The sequence below is a fragment of the Magnolia sinica genome, chromosome 13 (genome assembly GCF_029962835.1).
Source record: "Magnolia sinica isolate HGM2019 chromosome 13, MsV1, whole genome shotgun sequence".
NCBI classification, from domain to species: domain Eukaryota; kingdom Viridiplantae; phylum Streptophyta; class Magnoliopsida; order Magnoliales; family Magnoliaceae; genus Magnolia; species Magnolia sinica.
Genome location: NC_080585.1, coordinates 25,478,479 through 25,496,768, shown reverse-complemented (window position 1 = coordinate 25,496,768; position 18,290 = coordinate 25,478,479). Strand labels below are relative to the sequence as shown.

Below are 18,290 nucleotides of genomic sequence, written 5' to 3'. Positions count from 1 at the left end.
GGCTATTCAAAATATTGATTATTCAAGGACCATGCCTGGCCCATTGCCAACCCTAAATACTGGATTAAATTCAATGAATCCTGCTAGTATTAGGGGTGCAATTCAGGGAGTTTGGGTCAAATTGAGGGTCAACCTGAGCCCAACCCATCCTCAAAGGGGACAACAACCCACAATCAGGTATGTTAACTCAAACCCAAGTTGCAGCGTTAGCTAGAATACATCTCGACGCATTGGATGGATAAGATGCATCCTACTCACTCGATTTGGCCTACCTGCTCAATCTAGCCCACCCGCTAGATTTGGCCCTTTTCAGTGAAATAAACAGTTTACTTGCAGGCCGCCCTTAGATAGGAGATGAGCCAAAAACACTCATATTAACCATTTCAGCCATTTGATTATACAAAGGTTAATGACCTGCATTCAAAGAAAAAGAGCCAAATTACCAAAAAGGCTGAAATGTTCAAATTGATATCTTTTATTTGTTGTATGTTCACCCTACAAACGTTAAACACATCAAGTAAACTGCTTGGATCATTGGAAGATGAACTAGATCAAAGGCACGTATCTAGCAAACCACTGAATCCTTTTCCAGTGTCATTAAGGTGAGGATGCGGTTGAAGATTTCTTTACCTCCCTCATCAATTGGATCACTGCTTGGGACCAAGGTTTCACCATTTAACATTCTTTAATAACCAAACTAAAAAGAACCTTTGCTTAAAGGTGCCATGAGGGCATATGAAGGTTATTTCTTACAAACACTGCAGCAAACAAGATACTCACATCAGTTAAATTTGATAAAGTCAGATGCCATGCAAGCCTTAAGCAATCATAGGTTAGAGGTGAACAGGTGAGGAAAGCATGTTACATGCCACATTTTCAAACTAACCCCACAACGCACCATTACAAGCAGCAATCAAACCAACCTGGCAAGTACTTAGGAGATGAGAGAGGTGCCCTAGGGGAGAGTCACAACCATGGAGTTTAAGATCCAATTAAATCAGGTCGATAAACTTGTGCTGACCACACCCGCATGTTGGGCGTGGACCGAAAGTTTTTCCAGACCACCCATTCTTATTGTGAGAGTGGCCGACCTGATGAGTGGACCGGCCTGACCTTTTAGCATGGCCACCTTCATGGCGGGGCCACTCAAATGTCCCAATTAACAGGCTGGCATGTTTGCCGCACGCGAATGTCATCTGATGTATCCAAATATCGAATATCAGTTTTTGTAGCAATACATATCAGGCACAAAATAATCAGGGATTAAAACAGCGGCTCTCACCAACAAGGAAAACAAAGACTCCGAATATGCATATATTATATAAAGAGTATATACACAGCTACTAAGTCCTATCGCAATGGCTGGCCTGTGAAACAAAAGAGTATTTCATGGATTTAGTATGATGGATTATGAGTCATGTCTCCCTATCATAAACATAACGACTACAACAACAACATGGTTAGTATAAGACGTGATCTTTTCCGGTTAGATTAAGTAGACAGAAGAGCCAATGGCAGTGATCTAGCAACCCTTTTCCCTGCTAGACCAACTGCAATCAAAACAAGCACTACTGAGAGATGTTAGAACCGAGTGGAATGCAATTTTGAGTACAGATAGCAGTTTACCCATTGTAGCAAAAGAACCTTCATTTCATTTCCAAAGTTTGACGAATTTGTCGTGGCTTGCAGAAGCCACCAACCCTTTCATGTTTGACACCGCCAAGGCAGCAATCAACCCCTCATGCGCAGACAGTGTCATGGTCTTGTTCTCAGCCATGTTCCAGAGCTCTAGAGACTGTAGAAATGCCCACAAGTCCAAACATCATTAAACCAACAATGGTTAAATAACCATGCAAATACAGTAGGATGACATCCACATGAGAAGGACACTTGAAAGAGTATCGGCGCATGTCGCTGAAAAAGAAACGAAATGCGGAACGAAATGCAATTTTAGAGGAATTAGCAAAGATTGAGAAGGATGTTGCCCATAGAATTCAAGCGGGGTGGAATACTGAAGAGGGGCTTATCTAGGTACACCTTCTACATCTTATGCTTCTATAAACAATCCCCTACATGGAATATACAATCCATGTTTTAATAGAGGCACCCTTTTTCTCTGCTTCAAGATTTATAGTAGAACAACATTTTCTATTATAATACTGAAGAAGGGCTCATGTACGAAAAAGAGAGGGTGTCAGTAAGACTGATGGATCTTCCAAAATCATCATTTCTGATGCTTGTTTCCGTTGTCTCACACCATCACTCTTATCCATGTCCAAGTTACACAGAGCCAGACACTGAGGAAAACATATTGCAATATGCTGATAAGAACCAAAATTTAACCTAAACAATTCCCCACTTCCTATGTCATTCGTTTAGTATTTCATAAATGTTACTTCGAAAGACGAGTGTAGTTAAAGGTGCTAGGTACACCCCAGGTGCACCTGCCCCCGTAGCGCCCAAAATGCATGGACACGTGCATGGAGATTCCAGACACAAATTTGTTTATCTTTATATAATAAATAATAATATTTTTTTATTTTTTTATATAAATTGTTTTTTCTAAATAATCGAAGTCAATACCATTCAATAGTTCAATTCTTCCTAGCCCAAAGCCCCCTATCCACAATTTTCCCCAACTTCCTGATTCTAAATTGTAATTTCTCCAAATCCTAACCCCAAATCCCCCAAATAACCAAATCCAAGACCACAATTTTGCCAAAATCCTTAAATTTTCAAAATGCTATCCAATTTAATCCCTAAATCCTCCCCCCCCCCCCCCTTTAAATCTCTTGGACAACACCAACAAAAGCTCAAATCGCTTTCCAGAAGCCTAATGTGATGACTAATGACCTTGTCAGACTTAGAAGCAAATAAAAATAAAAATAGAAATCCTTGTCTATTTTCACGCTTATTGGGTGGTAAAATACCCAAAAAAACTACACATACAAGGTTTCCCATGAGGGCACCTCATGCAAAAAGTCACAAGTGCATACAGCGCACCCAGGCTTTAGGCACACGCCTGAGGTAAACACCTCTCATGGGGTCCAAGCGAGGCACAACAGGCCCATAATGAATATGCATACACCTAGGCACACACCTGGAACCAGGGTATTCCGTAACAGCCACTTCCGTTACCATACCTGATTGTGGGGTGTAATGGCCATTACGGAGGACGTAACGGTCTCTTTTTTATTATTGAAAAAAAAAAAAAAAAACTGCAAAACATGTATTGGCCCCGTAATGGACTGTTACAAGGTCGTTACAGCTTTTACAGGGGGCAGAACAGGCCATTATGGGGGCAGTAACAGCCTTTACAGATCATTTTTCCATAACAGCCGTTACAGCCTTTACGACCCCGTAACGTGTAACAGTTGACACCGTTACCTTTACGTAACAACCTTTACGGCCCCGTAACGGCCTTTACAGCACACCATGCCTGGAACACCTTTGACTACGATGAAAAGAATAGTCCAAAAATTGCTATGCTTGGCACACATGCACAAGCAGCACATGAATCCTGACATGAAAGCAACAAAAACCAAATTAACCGCTTTTCCAGTCATGTAGCATCTATGCACATTTCAATTATCTTTATAGATATTAAATTGGATGTTTAACTATCCTGCATTTAAGTATCAACAGACTACTAATATTGAAGTATATGAACTAATATTCAAATGTAATACGTCTTTTCATATTCTAATATAAACGGCACAAACACATCAGCGTCTTGGTTTTTTTCCAGATCAATGATACGGCTATGTTTAACACAATGGCACTGACGTGTCAGTGTCCGAATAGATATGATTGCTTCCACACAGACTTGCATAGGCCACCATGTTGGGTAATATTTATATCACACCACTTTTGAATATTATATAAGACTGTATTTTCATTGCCGGTTTCCAAGTGTCCAGGCAAAATACAAAGACTGATGTCTCATTGGCAGCTGATCACGAAACTAATTTGATGATGATGATGATGAGTAGATGGCGACGAAAAAACCATATGTGAGACAAATTAGGTCCGTATCTCATAGCACATTACCGAAAGTAATGAAAATTACTGACTAGCACACGCAAATGACTAATGAGACTTGCCTGGTAACAACCAATGACCAGCAATGAAGGATAAGTTGGGTGGAAAACACAGGAGTGGAATTTGTTGCCATTACAGCTCAAGTCATGGACGCACTCGCCTTCACTCCCAGCGCCAAGTGACCATACCCTGACTGAGTCTTCACTAACAGATGCTACATAATCGCCTGTGGGATCCCAACACACAGAATGGACAGGCTTTGTGTGTCCCTGAAATTACACAACATTCAAACAATTGAAAACAGTCAGTTCCTCAAACAATGGGGAAAAACACCAGATGCACAACAGAAAATTTTAATCAAGTGGAAATTTTACATGGCAAGTCTGAAATATCTCATAAAGTTAAAACGTTCACAGAAATTATCTGAGCTCCTATAGACAGTACACACACACACACACTCACAAGTCACACCAGCGCTAAAGATTCCAACTCGATCAAATGCTCACTTGCCATAAGCCTCCAGTGTTTCCTGAATCTACAGACTTTTATTTTATTTTTATTTTTTTGAAGACATAGGGTGCCCCCACCTCTTTTTTGAAGTGAGACTAATCCCTGCGGATACACTCAATCACCCACAACCACGTGTATTGGGTAAAGCCTTAATATCTGAATCTACAGATATTAATAGGTCGTTTTTATTTCATTTGATGGGATGAGGGTTTTTATTCATTTGAGGGAACTGTCAGGAAACGTATCTATGTGATGTCAACAGGTTTGCTTCTACGACACCCAGATGTGTCAAGAGGTATTACAAAATGCTCAGGCCTCCACGCACTGCATTTTTAGTTGAATGTGGACTGATGCTATTGTATTTTGGTCGAATGTCAACTGCTGCAGTACTTCTGCCACCAATCTAGGGGTCAGGATTCCTCCCATCTGAAAGGTTTAGGGTGCAGGGGTCAACCACATTGAGCCATATAATATCAATGGTCCAGATCACTGAACCATGGGCCCCAATTGTAAAAAATGAAACCTGAACAATGCAAAATCAACACTCAGCCTGAGCATAGCATCATACAGATGCTTCAAAACAGGTAATGTAGTCGTATCGTGTAGTCTCCAATACTCTGACACTGCAAATGTGTGTAGAATCCCAAACTCATACATATCCATGGCACATCAGTGCCGTATTTGGGTATCACAGGTTTTTTGCCAGGGGGACACTACCCAGTGCCTGTAGACTGAAAATGATATGGCAAAAATCCTGAGCCAAAACAGAGGTGCAGCAGCAAGCTGTTAGTTCACTCAGAGGAATCTAGTTCTCAAATGAATCCAATAGATTGATGGTCCCCACAACTGAATACATGGGTTAAACACATATGCAAAACCTTTGTCGGGTAGCTAGGGATGAGACTTAAATTTCCAGTTCTAATTCGGGTCAAATGAGAATTCAAACATTATTCATGAGCAGCTCTGTCAATTTTAGATGATTCCAGCTTTGGTAAGAAAGGTGTGTTTTGCATATTGGACGTCAAAAAAGCTTGTAACCACGTGGACTAGGAAGAATGGATTGCAGGAGCAAATGGATTAGCTGGATGTGAGCATGTGTTTCATAAGCTTGTTTTTCTGTTTTGGTCAATGACTCTCCAAAAGGATTCTTCCAAGCATCGCGGGGCTTAAGTCAAAGGGACCCACTTTCCTCCTTTTTGTTTAGTGGTGGCAGGAGCATCGAGTAGAATGTTGGCTAAAGGTCAGGATGTAGGTTGTATTTCTGATTTTTGAGGCATCCAGGGAGGAGATCGGATATCTCCTCTACAATTTGCAGACAATGCATTGTTGTTTCGTGAGGTGAACATAGCTATGGTGGATAATTTGAGGATGATATTGGGGTGCTTTAAAGAGGTTTCAGGGTTGAAGATGAATGTCAGAAAAGTGAGATACGTCATATTGGGCTTTCCAGGGAATAGGTGTCTACATATGGAGGTTTATGGATACAAAGCAGGATCTTTTCCTTCCACCTATTTGGGCCTTCAAATGTGCACTTATGGTGGATAATTTGAGGATGATATTGGGATGCTTTAAAGAGGTTTCGGGGTTGAAGATGAATGTCAGAAAAAGTGAGATACTTCGTATTGGGGTTTCCACGGAATAGGGGTCTACATGTGGAGGTTTTTGGTCAGAGCAGGATCTTTTCCTTCCACCTATTTGGGCCTTCAAATGTGCTTGGGCAAACCACCTAAACACTTATGGAATAGGGCAATCGAAAGGTTTGAGAGAAAGTTATCGAAGTGGAAGAGTAAGCACTTGTTAATGGCAGGTCGCATCACTCTTATCAAAACGGCCCTTCCAGCCTTCCTAAAAACTTCATGTCTTTGTAAAAATGTCCGAAGTCAGTTCTAGATAAACTAGAAAATTTGCAGAGGGATTTTTATGACAAGGGACTGACAATAGGAAAAAATTTCACCTTCTCAAGTGGAAGGAAGTTTGCAAGCCGTTAGTTGAAGGTGCTGGCATCAGAGAATTGGAATTTGATGAATGTGAATCTTCTTGGTAAGTGGTAAAGGAGGTTTGGATCCGAAGAAGGCAGGCACTAGAGACTTGGAATCTATGAATGTGGCTCTTCTTGGTAAGTGGAAATGAAGGTTCGGATCTGAAAAAGGTAGGCTATAGAGGAAAGTCGTCACATCCAAGTATGGCGTTCATGGAGGATGGGAGATAAAGAAGTTATCTTAATATCGAGCCTCGGGGATTCGTAAAGCCGTTATTTCAATAGCTCCTTTGGTTAAATTAGGTATCATCTTCTCTCTTGGTGATCGAAATAGAATTTATTTATGGGAGGATCCGTGGTGTGGTGATAGACCCTTGGGGTTTGAATTCCCATCTTTGGTTTGTCTTTCCTTGAAGAATGTGCCAGTGGTTACTTGTTAATTTGTTATTCTTCCTTTGGTGGGCGAGGGGTGTGGTGCCCTCCATGTCGTAGGGACTTGATAGATGAGGAGGTGGAGGATTATGCTAAGTTATTAGATCGGCTTCATATCATTCAGCCTTCCCTGGATTCCAATGACTCCTTGGTTTGGAGCGCCTCCCCTTCCAGCAAGTTTCCAATCAAATCCTTTTGCTTGATACTCTGAAATCTAGAGAATTTGAGTCATGAGTTTTTTTCACACTTTTTGGTTCAAAGGAATGCCCCCTACGAAGCGAATTTTAACCATAGACAATCTTCAAAAAAGCACCATGGTTCTTCCCAATGTCTTATGTGTACAAGAGGGGCAAGAGTCAATTGATCACTTGTTCACTGCTCCTTTGCATGTCAAGTGTGATCGACTTTCCTAAAGATCTTCGCTGTCAAATGGGTGACACCCCTTTCAATTGTTGGCATGCATTAGTCGTGGCATGGTGTTGTGCTCTGCGAGGGGAGGTTATGATGCAGGACAATTAACCACTTGCTCTAAAAGCTCGAACTGATAGAGCATGGCGAATTAATCCCTTTATCTCATTGGCCAGGCCCCAAATCCATGGGTTAGGTCCTCGGCCAAACCCTCCTTGTGGGCCCCAAATCCATCGGTTCCGCCCCCTTGTGGGCCCCAAATCCATGGGTTCCGCCTCATACGAGTCATCCGTCTCACACGAGCCCCAAATCCATGGGTTTTGCGGGCCACCCACCCCGAGTGTGCCCCTGCATCCCAAGGGCCACCCCACTCAAGCCCTGTGTGAAAATGTCCCCGCATTAATCACCCCCGGTGAGGAATCTTGAACACGATACCTCCCGCTCTGATACCAATTTGATGCAGAACAATTAACCACTTGCTCTAAAAGCTAGAACTGATAGAGCATGGTGAATTAATTCAATTATCTCATACCCAGGCCCTAAATCCATGGGTTAGGTCCTTGGTCGCCTAAAAAAATCCATGGGTTCCGCCTCACATGGGCCCCAAATCCATAAGTTCTGCGGGCCACCCACCCCGAGTGTGCCCCTGCATCCCACAGGCCACCCCACTCGAGCCCGGTGAGAACTTGGCAACTAATCATGATGGCAGTTCTTTGGAATATTTGGGGGAAGCGCAATAGGCGATGTTTCCTTAACAAACAAGGGCCACAGGAAGTTCTTTAGAAAGCTAAGAGGAACGCTATAGAGTGGGTGTCTGGGGTTAAACATGTTGATGTTTTTCATTTGTCATCTTTGTTTGGGTTGTAACACTACTTCTCCATTTGGAAGTACTCTTTCTTATATTCTTTGTGGTCTTGATATTTTTCAAGCACTATTTCAATAAAATCAACAAATTATCCTTCCAAAAAAAAAAAGGACATTACGACCACTGTTTATGTCGACGATATCAGCCAATATATCCCACAATATATCTTGTACCCTACCTATGCGATACGAAACGCACAAGTAGTAGGATATATCCCACATGTTCGATTCGGTGAGCAAACCCTACCTATGCGATACGAAACGCACAAGTAGTGGGATATATCCCACATGTTCGATTCGGTGAGCACTTTCGATTTTCGATCTTTTTTTTGTAAATCATGTTAAATCAGTGTCAAATGCTACAAATCCATGATTTTTCATGTTTTGCATGAACAATCATGGACTAGGAACTTCGATTTCGAGATTTGGAGGATATGGGCTAAGTTGTGGAAAATTGAAAAACATGAAAATTTTCCAATTTCTCGCAAATCGGTTGCAATCTGTGTCCAAACATAAAATCAAACATGTATGTAACCTGATCTAATGATTCTTCTTTTGCTTTTGAATATATTGCTTGTGTTTCCACATGTCTTCTTACATTTGTAAATTATATAAATAAACTTTGAATATACTTGCATCAATTCAATTAGACAACACATAGAGATTAGGACCCCATACAAAGAAAACCTATTATATGCACTTATTTTTTGTAATGTTTTGATTTATGTGTATTGATATCTTTTTTAACAATCACTGAAGTTTCATTGAAAAAATCAATCAATTTCCCAATGTTTCCCCACATTTCCAACAACAACAATACATTACGCGATATAACCAATATATCCCATGCAATAACCAATATGTATCTGTATCCCAAGGGTGTGATATGTAACATGATACCGATATTTCAAACACTGATTACAATTACTAAATACTTGGTTGTTTCATGAAGATGAGTTGCATTTTTCAGAGCAATCAAACCAAAAATCGGCAGAACTACATCAATATTGGGATTCTGTACAAAATATAAGCCTAGAAAGAGCTCCTGCTGATCTCAGAAGCCTATAAAGAGCTCCGAAAAACCAAGCTGGTAGCAATGGTTCCAGGGTAAGCTCTGTGTTGTACCCATGCCCATCTGATTGCAGTGATCTTTGCTACAATGACATTGTTGGAGAGAAGTGCAGGGTCATCTGATATGAAAGTATTTTGGTCTAGCAATATGAAAAAACTTTTGTGCATCGCAAGTTTGGCCACCAAATATGTCAAATTCTGCACTGATACAGATGATCCACAGCATGGGTTGGCCTAGAGATGTATCTGTATGGAGCTGGGTAATAGATGCTACCTCACCAATCTTCTAAACCTCAGAAAAAATAGTATTATATAGAGATTGACTCTGCCGCCGCATCTGATGCTTGGCAAAGAATATCAACTCTGATGTCGTTAGCACACAGAGAGAGACTATCAATTAGAACATTCTTAGGTTTTAGCAGACTTTACCTATAGCAAAGAGGCATCCGGAAGATCATTTTATATGATTTTAGCCTCTTTGAGGCCAGAAAATATGGTCTCTCTGGCTTCTTTTATGCTGCTATTTAAAGAACTTAATCTTGTTATCTCCAAGAAGAAAAATCTGTACATAACCAACCTGTAATGAATGCCGACAAGCTTGAGTCTCAACATCCAGTATTGATACAACATTTTCAGCAGCAGCCGCAAGGTACCTACCAAGACGGGGCTGGAATCTCATCTGGGTTGTCCCACCCTGCACAAACAAGCAACATGATACACTCCCACAGAGGAATAATATTCTTGAATGCACAAGCCAACACATCCACTGAATACCTTGAAGACTCTAGCACAGCTACCATTATTAATACTCCAGTACCGTATTTCACTGTCCCCGTCACAAGAGCAGATGAGATCCTCTTTGTTCGGGTGGAAGTCCAGGGACATAACAGAGGCAGAATGTCCAGTGAAAGTGCGAAGTGAATAGCCTGGCTGCACAATGGAGTGATCAAGTCATGAGAACTACGGTGTGTTCAGGACATAACCATAGCTTCGAGAGGAAGTTTAGTCTGGTCACATGTTAATATTATTTGTGCAATAAGCACAGCAATTTGAAAATGACGTCTAGTATTGAAGAAATAACCTTTGCACTAGTCAAAGTCTACCAGCATTGAAAGAAAACTGTATACATAGTAAAAAAAAATTATACCAACAGAACTGCTAAATAAGTGAATATATGAAGAATTCAACACAGACATGACATCCAGTATGTAAATTTCTCTCAGCTCATGGATCGATGGACTTGAATGTAGTACTAATAAAATAAACTCAGACAACTGCCTTATGTATCTTGTTTTCTAAGATAAGCCTATGGTCGTAACCAAACATGCAATGTCCCCATGACGTGCTGGATTTACGATGCCATAAATGCAGAATTTTAAAATATCAGTTTGCTGAACTAGGAAATTCATAGTAATCATTTGCAAAATCTACGTCACCCAACACCTATGCATTTACATATGTATGCAATGTATGTACAGACGTATATATGCATGCATGCATGCAGGTCTGTATCTATGTTGTGTATGTATGTATCATCATCACCATGTAAGCCTTATCCAAACTAATCGGGGTCAGCTATGTGAATCCTTATCCGCCATTCCACTCTATTAAGGGCCATAACTTCAGCTAGAACATAAGTCATCAGGCCTTTTCTTACATGAATCCCCATTGATTGTAATCAACCTATGTGATAGACATTTAGATAGCGACCGTGTTTTTTTTTTTAGAGAGAGATAACAGACACTTTATTAAGAAGAAAGATAAAAAGAAAACAGCTGGGAGGAAATCAGACCGCTGAGATAGCGGGGCGATCACCCTCCCGAAGAAAACAAGTTACAACTAAAGTTAACAAAAATAGAGGCCCACTCTACAATATATTGCTGAACTCTAAAGCAGATAGACACCGTCGTATTAGAGATATCGTTGAAGCACCTCGCATTCCTTTCTTCCCATATTGCCCACCAAATGGCCAGGGCCATTCTCCAAACTGTAGTCTTTTCCTTTCCAAGAGAAGGCCCATGCCATGCTTTAAGTAACCGATCCGTCAAATCAGGAAATACCCATGAAAGACCGAACGATTGAAAGGTTGTCATCCAAACCCGCTTGAAGAAGGGGCAGTGAATGAATAGGTGATCTACCGATTCTTCATTTGCCATACAACACAGGCAAACATTTGTAATTATCATTCCCCTTTTTCTCAAATTATCTACTGTCAGGACCTTCTTTCCCACCAACCATCCAAAGACCCACTATCTTTGGGGGAACTTTGTATTTCCACACGTGATGTGTCATTGAATCCACTGAGGTGGAGGGAATACTGTAGAGGAAACTGTATAAGGACGTGGTCGAGAACTTTCCAAGTTTGTCGAATCTCCAAACTAACTCGTCTTCTCCAAACTGATCTGGCTTACAACTGCTGATGCACCCTAACATCTCCCAGTCTAGTAGATATCTACGACGGGTGGGGTTCCAAATTATTTCATCCCCACCAATGGAATAACAGCTACCAAGATGAACCGATTTGGGGGAAGACGAAATATATTTGGAAAACCCTCTTTTAGAGCCACTTCTCCTACCCAAATGTCTTCCCAGAACCGAATGTTCTCTCCCTTTCCTACAGCAAATCTGATTCCTTTAAGGACCTCTTTTTTGACAGATAAGACATCATTCCAAAGAGAAGAGGCTCGATAAACTGAGGAATCTTTGGTCCACCATAGGTTTGCTCCCTATAAGTTAGGGTTCAATTCCCCTCCTTGGCTTTACCCGATATATGTGGTTGTGGGTGATTGCGTGTATCCGTAGGGATTAGTCTCACTTCAAAAAAGAGGTGGGGACACCATATGTCTTCAATAATTAAAAAAAAAAAAAAGATAAACTGAGGAATCTTTGCTCCACCATCCTCCCGTTGAACAGCCATATTTGCACTTGATTAACGTGTTCCAAAGAGTCCCATTTTCTATCCCTAACCTCCAGGTCCATTTTCCAAGGAGGGCCCGATTCATATGTTTAAGATCATTTAGATAGCAACTGTCTGTAATCAACGCATGTAATAGTCTATTGCATTGCTCCTCTGGGAGTTCTCTAATTTCATTGTTGGTCCCCCAACCCAGACAAAGGTTGAGGCGTCAAGCTTATGCCATAACTTCCAACAAGAATCCAAACAAGGTGCACCCATCCACAGAAGAAAAGAAAAAATAGACGAGCCAATATGATCCACTAACTAACAGTTGTGAATAACAAACCTAAAGCATCTAGACAAAGTGTTTACAGCTGGATAAGGGAGCAAGAGCATATTCAGATATGGAAGGCCATAAGCCGAGCTGGGACCCGATCCGGCCAATCCGACCCGATCCGAACTGAACCAAAGGCCTAGATTAGTGCGGATCGAGTAGAACCAATCAGATCCAATCGTACATCGGATCGAGTTCAGATCGTGGTCAATCCGGACCAATCCGATCCGAAATCCAATCCGAATGGATCCGATCCGACCCAATCCGGTCAGGTCCTATATATAAGTTTTTTACATATTATTTTTTTTTACTTTTTACTATCCATCTCTCTACCCGTCCCGAACCGAACGAACCTTAACTCCTCTTTCTCTACCCGAAGGAGGCGTCGCACCCACCAACCTTTCGCTCCCTCTTTCTCTCATCTCCTTCTTTCCATCCCGGTTTCACACATCTCCTTCTTTCTCTCCCTCTCTCTCTATCTTGATTTAGCCCAGTCCGAATCGACTGGACAGACTCAACTTGATCCGACTCCATTCAGCTTTCCAGACCGAGTCGAACTTGGTTCTGGTCAGGCCAGCAAGGATTCGGATCGGATCGAGTCAGCCCTGCTAGACTCAGTCCCGAATCAGAGTTCGAGTCAGGTTCTTGAAAAATCGGATCGAGTCGAGTTGGACCCAATCCAGTCCGACTCGACTCGATGCCCACCTCTAGCCATGAGTGGGCAAGAGCGTCAAAATTTAGGAAGCAGGAGCACCCAACAAGCATCTAAATAAAAATAATATTGAGATATATGCATGATTTTGATGGTAAACCAAAGCATTCAATCCACAATGTTCAGCACATGATAGTCAAGGAGAGAGATTAATACGCAAAAGTACAGAGATGGAAGAAATAATATCAACTCAGAAAAGTCATCAAAGGCTTCGACCATCCTTTACGTGAGAATATAGGGGACTTTGGATGGCATGGAAAGGTATGAGAAGGAAGATCATTTCCATAGAAGGCTTGATTATCCAGTGTTTGTAGCTGTCATGTCCCATGGGATTCACTTCCAAGAATCGATCTTTCAACTTTCCTGACAAAAAGATGCAATATCGACATTTCATGGAACTGGTATTCCATCTGACGGGGCACTCCAACAATCTTAAACCTGGATTACTTCCTGTGCATGTAGTTTTCTGTGTGGATCTAGATCCACAGGACCACATCTAAGACTACAAGGTCCAGATTCAAGTTTCTGCAAGTGCAATTAGCATCATTAAGTTACACGTCAAACTCAACACTGCTTCCAAGGTTTGAGTTCACCAATATTTTTGCGTTCTCCATTCTTTGTATATAATCTTCAAGATAATCAAACGACCATTTATTGCTTGATCCATGCATGCTTGATGTAGATTAACATTATTGACATAATCGGTACATACATAGCAAGGAATCCTGATTCCTATTTTCTAGATTTCACCAAATTATTCTAAAAGGCTGGTACTTAATGTGAGCTTAGTTGAATCAAACATGATTAGACAACTTTATTCCGGTCATTGCCTAGGTAATTGGATATTGTATTTGCTAAATGTACTCACACCGCCACAATAAGATAGTGATGCCAATACCTGATAATACATGGATAGTTGGACACGCACGCAAGCAGCGCAATCGTGCACATGCACACACACATATGGTTCATAGGCTAGAACATTAAAAGAGGTTTGATGGATGCATCTAAGGTACAAGCACAGCTTAAACAGGGTTTTAAAAGAGTTTTGCTCCGCCTCAAGGTAACACAACCCTCTATGCTTTGAGGCTTAATGCTTGAGGAATACTGCATTGAGGCGCATGCCTCAAACCACCCCTCATGTTTTACACATCAGATTCTCTATTTATTCTAACCACTAGCTTTATCCTTGTATATAATGACTGCAAATACCATACAAATTGTTTCCATCATGTTATCTTTAATCTCTGGTTTTACCTTTATAATGTAATTAAAAGAAAAAAAAAATCATAAAGGTGCAAATCATAATGACAACTGGAACATTAATGGCCAGCAACTAATATTAATGAGTTTTTTTTTCTTCTCTTTTCGTGTGTGTTTACAAGGGGTATTGAATGATGCAAAGGCTTTTTGTTCCTTGAATGACAATTAACATGGAATTTTCCCCCCCATACCTGGTAATAAATTTGGGAAAGTTCTTTTCATTTGTAAATTAACTTCCTAATGGCCCATTCTAATATTCTTCTGAAATTCATTACCTTTCAGAATTTTATATTATATCATATTATATTTTTTATATATTTATATTTATATGTGTGTGTAGTAGTAGTAGTAGTAGTGAGGCTAGCACTTCATCACTCAAGAGTTTGTACCTTAGATGCATCCATAAAAAGAAAACAAAAGGAAAAAAAAAAAAAAAGAACATGACACATTAAGTGCTTGGTTAATGATAAAATAAGAAACAGCTAAAACTCAAGAAGAGTCAAGACTTGGTAATTTCCAAATAAAATACTTGAAAAACTATAGTTGAAAAGAGGAAAAAACATTGACAACTGACATTGTCAGCATCCCAAACCCGGACAGTTTTGTCAAAAGAAGAGGTAGCCAGTCGAGGCATGCTTGGACTGAAACGAACGTCAGTAATCAACAAAGAATGCTCTTCCAGTGCAGTCTTTGGCTTTAAAGTCTCCGTGTGCCACAACACAGCCTGCATTTCAGAATCGTCAGGAAATTGAATCAGCAAAACACTCCTCAGAGTAGGAATTTCACATACTGCTCCTGTGTAACAATTTTATGTGGCTTCTGACGTAGAAGACCAACAGAAAATTTCCTTCAAGATATAGCTCTCACCTTTTTATCATGGCCACCGCTAGCAAGCAGCTTTCCATCTGATGAAAAGTGGCAGCAGACAACTTTACTTGAACTAGCTCGGATACAACCAACCTCAGTAAATGTGAACCCTAGTTTAGAACATGGGGAAGGTACTGTCAGAGAAAATTCCACAAGGACATCATCCATTATATTTCCCACTTTTTTTCTTTTTTTGGATTATTACATATGGGTTCAGGCAAATTAAAACCAATCCATCAGTGGGATTAGAGCCCGCATCTCCCCTCCAAAGAGGGGGTGCATGAAACAATCCAGTTATTGAATTAATGAGATTATGATACATGATTTGCTAGAATGGATGAAACACCCACACCACACCAAACACGTATTTGAATAGAGATAAACAGGTTGATGAAACTAAGGGCCTGTTTGGATTGTGGGCAAAGGGTTTTCCATTGTTTGGAACTAATGCATAATTTTGGATAGCAAAGGAAATAGTGAGATTGTCAATAGCAATCATTAGTCTTTTCCAAAGTCAAATTCTAACACACAAGATACAAGGTGAAAATTGGGGGAGGAATATGAGATTTCCACTAAGGACCCCAAAAAAGGAATCCATAGGACACCCATGTATCAGTAGTGCTTATGAAATCCATCATTGGATAAACATTACATATTTCTTTTCTTTGCTTTTCACACAATCCAAAAAGGGCCTAAAACTTCATCAATTTTTTTTATTTTTTTTAAACACACGCACACACCCCACACACTCACACCCAGTGTATTAAATAGCGCTTGTAGCGTAACGTACGCTACGTAACCTAGCGTTGCCATAGTGCTACGTAGCATACTCAAATAGATACAACTACGTAGCGTGTACGGTACACGTACGTTGCACAGTTTTATTTATTCATTATTATTATTAAGTTTTATGTATGTAAAATGGTGTAAAACTCATATTATAAGAAAATCTTATAATGTAAAATTGAAACCAAAGGATTTATTGTTTTTAACTTAAAACAGTTGTGATTTCTTTATTAAAACATGTGTTGAACTCACAACATAAACATAACTTAAAAACTTAAAAGAAAAGAGTTCGAAAGAGGGTTTTCAAAAAATCCCTCTTTCAAACCCTAGCCTCCGACGCAACTACTCATTCGCTTCTTCAAATCTATCGATCCAAAAGGCCATTGAAGGGGATTTTTTGGCTGATCATTAGAGCCTACAAGATAGTCTATTTGCTGTATTTTGATGAACATTGGAGCTGAAACGAAGCAGAAATTAGATTTCCCCCTTTATGCATCCATACGGCTACGAAGTTACAAATTTCAGATTTTTGATTGATTAAATCTCTTCTTCAGCGTGCAAGAGATATGTTCTTGCCCCTTAATGAGTTCATTTTCATTTAGAATAAATGTTCATCAGTTTTTTTTTTTTTCCAATTTTTTTTCTTTTCAAAATGCCGTTATCATGCGATATTTATAGGATAAGGTTGGTATGCAATTTTTTCATTTTCATTTCTTTTTTGAGGTGGTGGTAGGCATTGTTTTCTATGGTGTAGTCCACCTGGGCCCCACTGTAGGTTATGTGTGGGTGTGGATATGCATTGTTTTCTATGGTGTGGCACACATGGGGCCCAATGAGGTGTATGTATGGGTGGATCTGCATTGTTTTTTATGGTGTGGCTCAAGTGGTTTGCTTAGAAAGTTGTTGCTATGATAATTATTTGATTTGATTTATATATGTGGATTAGCTTTTGATAAATGATAATTAATAACTTGCTTGAACATGGTTATATTTGAAATTTTTTTAGGTCTTTTTATATTTTTCCATACTATTTATCATATTTTTTTATTTTAAATTAAAAAATAAAAGTATCGTGTAGCTTACGCTACACGCTACCTATTTACACTACACGCTATAGAGGGCTGAACGTTATGCCACACGCTACGGCTATTTAAAACACTGCTCACACCTTAGTGGGATTTCATCACCTATGGATACTCGAACCCTTGACCGGGTGTTGAAACTCCTGAGAGTCTACCACTGGAGCAAGAGTAAGGATCCCTAAAACTTCATCATTAGTTACAATAAAACCTCCCCAAAAAAAAAGGAAACTATACCGTGCCCGATACCTACTAGAACAACTCTTTTTATGCCTCTAAAAGACACCCTGAACCCTCTGAATCTTTGCTCGGGATCTCCCAACTCTTAGATTGATTTCAACTCTTTTTATGCCTCTAAAAGACACACTGAACCCTCTGAATCTTTGCTCTGGATCTCCCAACTCTTAGATTGATTTCAAATCAATCTAATATGTCTACGATGCTAAACGGCGACACACTGTCTACAAATATTTGGCCAAATTGTGATGGCCTAAAAATATTAAAAGTATATCCAGAAAGTCATCCTCAAAAATCAGAATCTTCAAAATCAGCATCCACAATCTTCAAAATGATAGTCTCTGAACAGCCCTCAAAACTAGCAGCGAACAGCCCAAAGTCAACACTCAGCATGCACTGGACCCCACAGTAGGCCTTCGACACACATCAGGGTCCTTTATACTTGTACATGATCAATTCATTGTCAACTTTCCAATAAAAAATAAAAAAAAATTATTGTTGAAGCTATTAGGTTAAGATAGGAAGTTTCCATTTCTCAAAGCCAAGGCAATTGGCTGGGGCCAAAACATGTGAGATATGTTCATGACCTGTTGATGTAGGATGGATTAATCAAAGCAGATCACTCAATACCAAATTCAAAGTTTCACGTTTGAAGTCACATAAGACCTAGAACTTCTGGTTAAATAACACCACCAACAGGAGAATCACATGCCAACAACAAATTCAACATGGGATAGAAGAGGGAAAAAACAAAGACAACATATTCTTTCAATCCATTATTCACCATTCATTCACCAACGAATCTTAATTGT

The 18,290-nt window shown here is 40.1% G+C and overlaps 1 protein-coding gene across 1 annotated transcript in view; it reads right to left on the bottom strand.

The window, feature by feature from the left end:
• Positions 1–1,289: 1,289 nt before the first annotated feature.
• LOC131223307 (transcriptional corepressor LEUNIG) overlaps positions 1,290–18,290 on the bottom strand; it is a 37,156-nt gene continuing 20,155 nt past the window's right edge. The window contains exons 13-18 of the mRNA XM_058218664.1: positions 15,377–15,486; positions 15,084–15,233; positions 10,079–10,234; positions 9,882–9,998; positions 4,104–4,310; positions 1,290–1,795 (exon numbers count right to left, since the gene is read on the bottom strand). Coding sequence (XP_058074647.1) covers positions 1,652–1,795; positions 4,104–4,310; positions 9,882–9,998; positions 10,079–10,234; positions 15,084–15,233; positions 15,377–15,486 — 884 coding nt within the window. The 3' untranslated portion in view covers positions 1,290–1,651. The remainder of the gene's footprint in view (positions 1,796–4,103; positions 4,311–9,881; positions 9,999–10,078; positions 10,235–15,083; positions 15,234–15,376; positions 15,487–18,290) is intronic.